We start from the raw sequence: 2,500 nt of genomic DNA, 5'->3' as shown, positions 1-2,500 counted from the left end.
CGAGAGCAGGTCCACACACCCCTGACTGACACACGGACATCCATTCACTCGCATTCATACTGATTCACTCGCAGTCATCATACTGATTCACTCGCAGTCATATTGATTCAATCGCAGTCATCATGCTGATTCACGCGTAGTCATACTGATTCAATCGCATTCAAACTGATTCACTCGCAGTCATCATACTGATTCACTCGCAGATATATTGATTCAATCGCAGTCATCATGCTGATTCACTTGCAGTCAAACTGATTCACTTGCATTCAAACTGATTCACTCGCAGTCATCATACTGATTCACTCGCAGTCATATTGATTCAATCGCAGTCATCATGCTGATTCACTCGCAGTCATCATCTGATTCATTCGCAAACATCAGAGGCCCTGTCCCAAATGGCACACTTCGGCCCCGTCCCAAATGGAACCCTAAGCACTTGCGGTCTTCCTCTGAGTCCCCACTTTCGTGACGTAATGCCGCTTTGACTGTCGGGAAGAAGTCTGCTGTGGAGTCCGCATCAGTGCAGGCTCGGCAAAAGTGCGCATCAAGGGCACAAATCGACCACATGGGGGCGCTCGCGAGCACCCTTCTGAGATCTAAAAATGAGAAATGGGACACACTGCGGTCTCACGAACTTAACGGACACGCGCACGCGCACGCGGCAGCCATTGTAAGTCCACAAGACCGGAAGTGCACATGAAGTGTGCCATTTGGGACAGGGCAATACTGATTCACTCACAGTCATCATCTGATTCACTTGCATTCATTACACTGATTCACTCGCATTCAACATGGTGATTCATCAGATGAATCACTCACATTTATCACACTGATCTTATTCCTTTTAGGGACATTAAGGAAAACGGCGAGACGAAGACTGAAACCACGTACTCGTACAGTGAGTGTCAAAACCATGTACTCGCACAGTGTGCGTTTCTCACAGCGTCTCGGGAACGTCACACACACACACGTACACACACACTGAGCTTGTGTTTCTTACAGACACTGAGTGGAAGTCAGAGGTCATCAACAGCAGACACTTCGATCAGGAGGTCGGACACATGAACCCCAGGTGTGTGTGTGTGTGTGACGTGTGAGACGTGTGACGTGTGTGTGTGTGTGTGTGTGTGTGACATGTGTGTGTGTGTGCAGTAGCGGTTTTTGGCACGGGCGAACCGGGCAATCGCCCGGGGCGGACATTTTGGGGGGGGGGGGCGCCGCCGCCGGCACGAGCAGAATTTTTTTTTTTTTTTTATAAAAAAAAATTGCGCCGTGAAGCGGTTTTCTATTTATCATTTCACTGTGTGGGGAATTGGCAAATTTGCACCCCCTGCAGCTGCAGGCGCCCCTGCTTGCTGAGAAGATGCCGTGCACAGAAGCTGTTTGTTTGAGAAGGGGAAAGTGGAGGGGGCGCGGAGGCGCGGGCGCGGATGACAGTTCACCTCTGGGTCTCTCCCAAATGGAACGGACAAGGGGGGGGACGGGGGATCCATATAGTTATCTAAGTCAGTCACACCTCGACTTTCTTCCAAATAACGCACATTTCATTCATAATATTATAAATACAGGCCTCTATATTTCCTGCACATTTATGTTTTTCTGAATTGTCTGAATGGCTAATAAAAATAGGTAATACAAAACGATTACTTGGTCACCACCACCAAGGTGAATTGGTTTAGTCTTCGTCTTGTTATTTTTTGCAGTTATTACACTGCAAAAAATGCTTTTCTTACTTAGTATTTTTGTGGGCGCTCGAAAGGGGTCTCGCCCAGGGTGTAATTCAATGTAGAACCGTGTGTGTGACGTGTGTGTGTGTGTGACGTGTGTGTGTGTGTGACGTGTGTGTGTGTGTGACGTGTGTGTGACGTGTGTGTGTGACGTGTGTGTGTGTGTGACGTGTGTGTGTGTGACGTGTGTGTGACGTGTGTGTGTGTGACGTGTGTGTGTGTGACGTGTGTGTGTGTGACGTGTGTGTGTGTCGTGTGTGTGTGTGTGACGTGTGTGTGTGACGTGTGTGTGTGACGTGTGTGTGTGACGTGTGTGTGTGACGTGTGTGTGTGACGTGTGTGTGTGACGTGTGTGTGTGACGTGTGTGTGTGACGTGTGTGTGTGACGTGTGTGTGTGACGTGTGTGTGTGACGTGTGTGTGTGACGTGTGTGTGTGTGACGTGTGTGTGTGACGTGTGTGTGTGACGTGTGTGTGACGTGTGTTTGTGTGTGTGTGACGTGTGTGTGTGTGACGTGTGTGTGTGTGACGTGTGTGTGTGTGACGTGTGTGTGTGACGTGTGTGTGTGACGTGTGTGTGTGTGACGTGTGTGTGTGACGTGTGTGTGTGACGTGTGTGTGTGACGTGTGTGTGTGACGTGTGTGTGTGACGTGTGTGTGACGTGTGTGTGTGACGTGTGTGTGTGACGTGTGTGTGTGACGTGTGTGTGTGACGTGTGTGTGTGACGTGTGTGTGTGTGACGTTTGTGTGACGTGTGTTTGTGTGTGTGTGAC

General features: G+C 49.5%; 1 protein-coding gene across 2 annotated transcripts in view; it reads left to right on the top strand.

Annotated features, from left to right (window-relative positions):
• The window catches only part of tmem43 (transmembrane protein 43), a 17,517-nt gene that overhangs the window by 1,107 nt on the left and 13,910 nt on the right, over nt 1-2,500 (top strand). For both annotated transcript variants that reach the window (XM_082138751.1, XM_082138752.1), the window contains exons 4-6: nt 1-9; nt 849-898; nt 1,003-1,072. The exon at nt 1-9 is cut by the window's left edge and continues 86 nt beyond it. In XM_082138751.1, coding sequence (XP_081994877.1) covers nt 1-9; nt 849-898; nt 1,003-1,072 — 129 coding nt within the window. The remainder of the gene's footprint in view (nt 10-848; nt 899-1,002; nt 1,073-2,500) is intronic.

The sequence above is a fragment of the Leuciscus leuciscus genome (assembly GCF_965113295.1).
Source record: "Leuciscus leuciscus genome assembly, chromosome: 15".
Lineage (NCBI taxonomy): Eukaryota > Metazoa > Chordata > Actinopteri > Cypriniformes > Leuciscidae > Leuciscus > Leuciscus leuciscus.
This window is presented reverse-complemented; position numbering and strand designations above follow the sequence as displayed.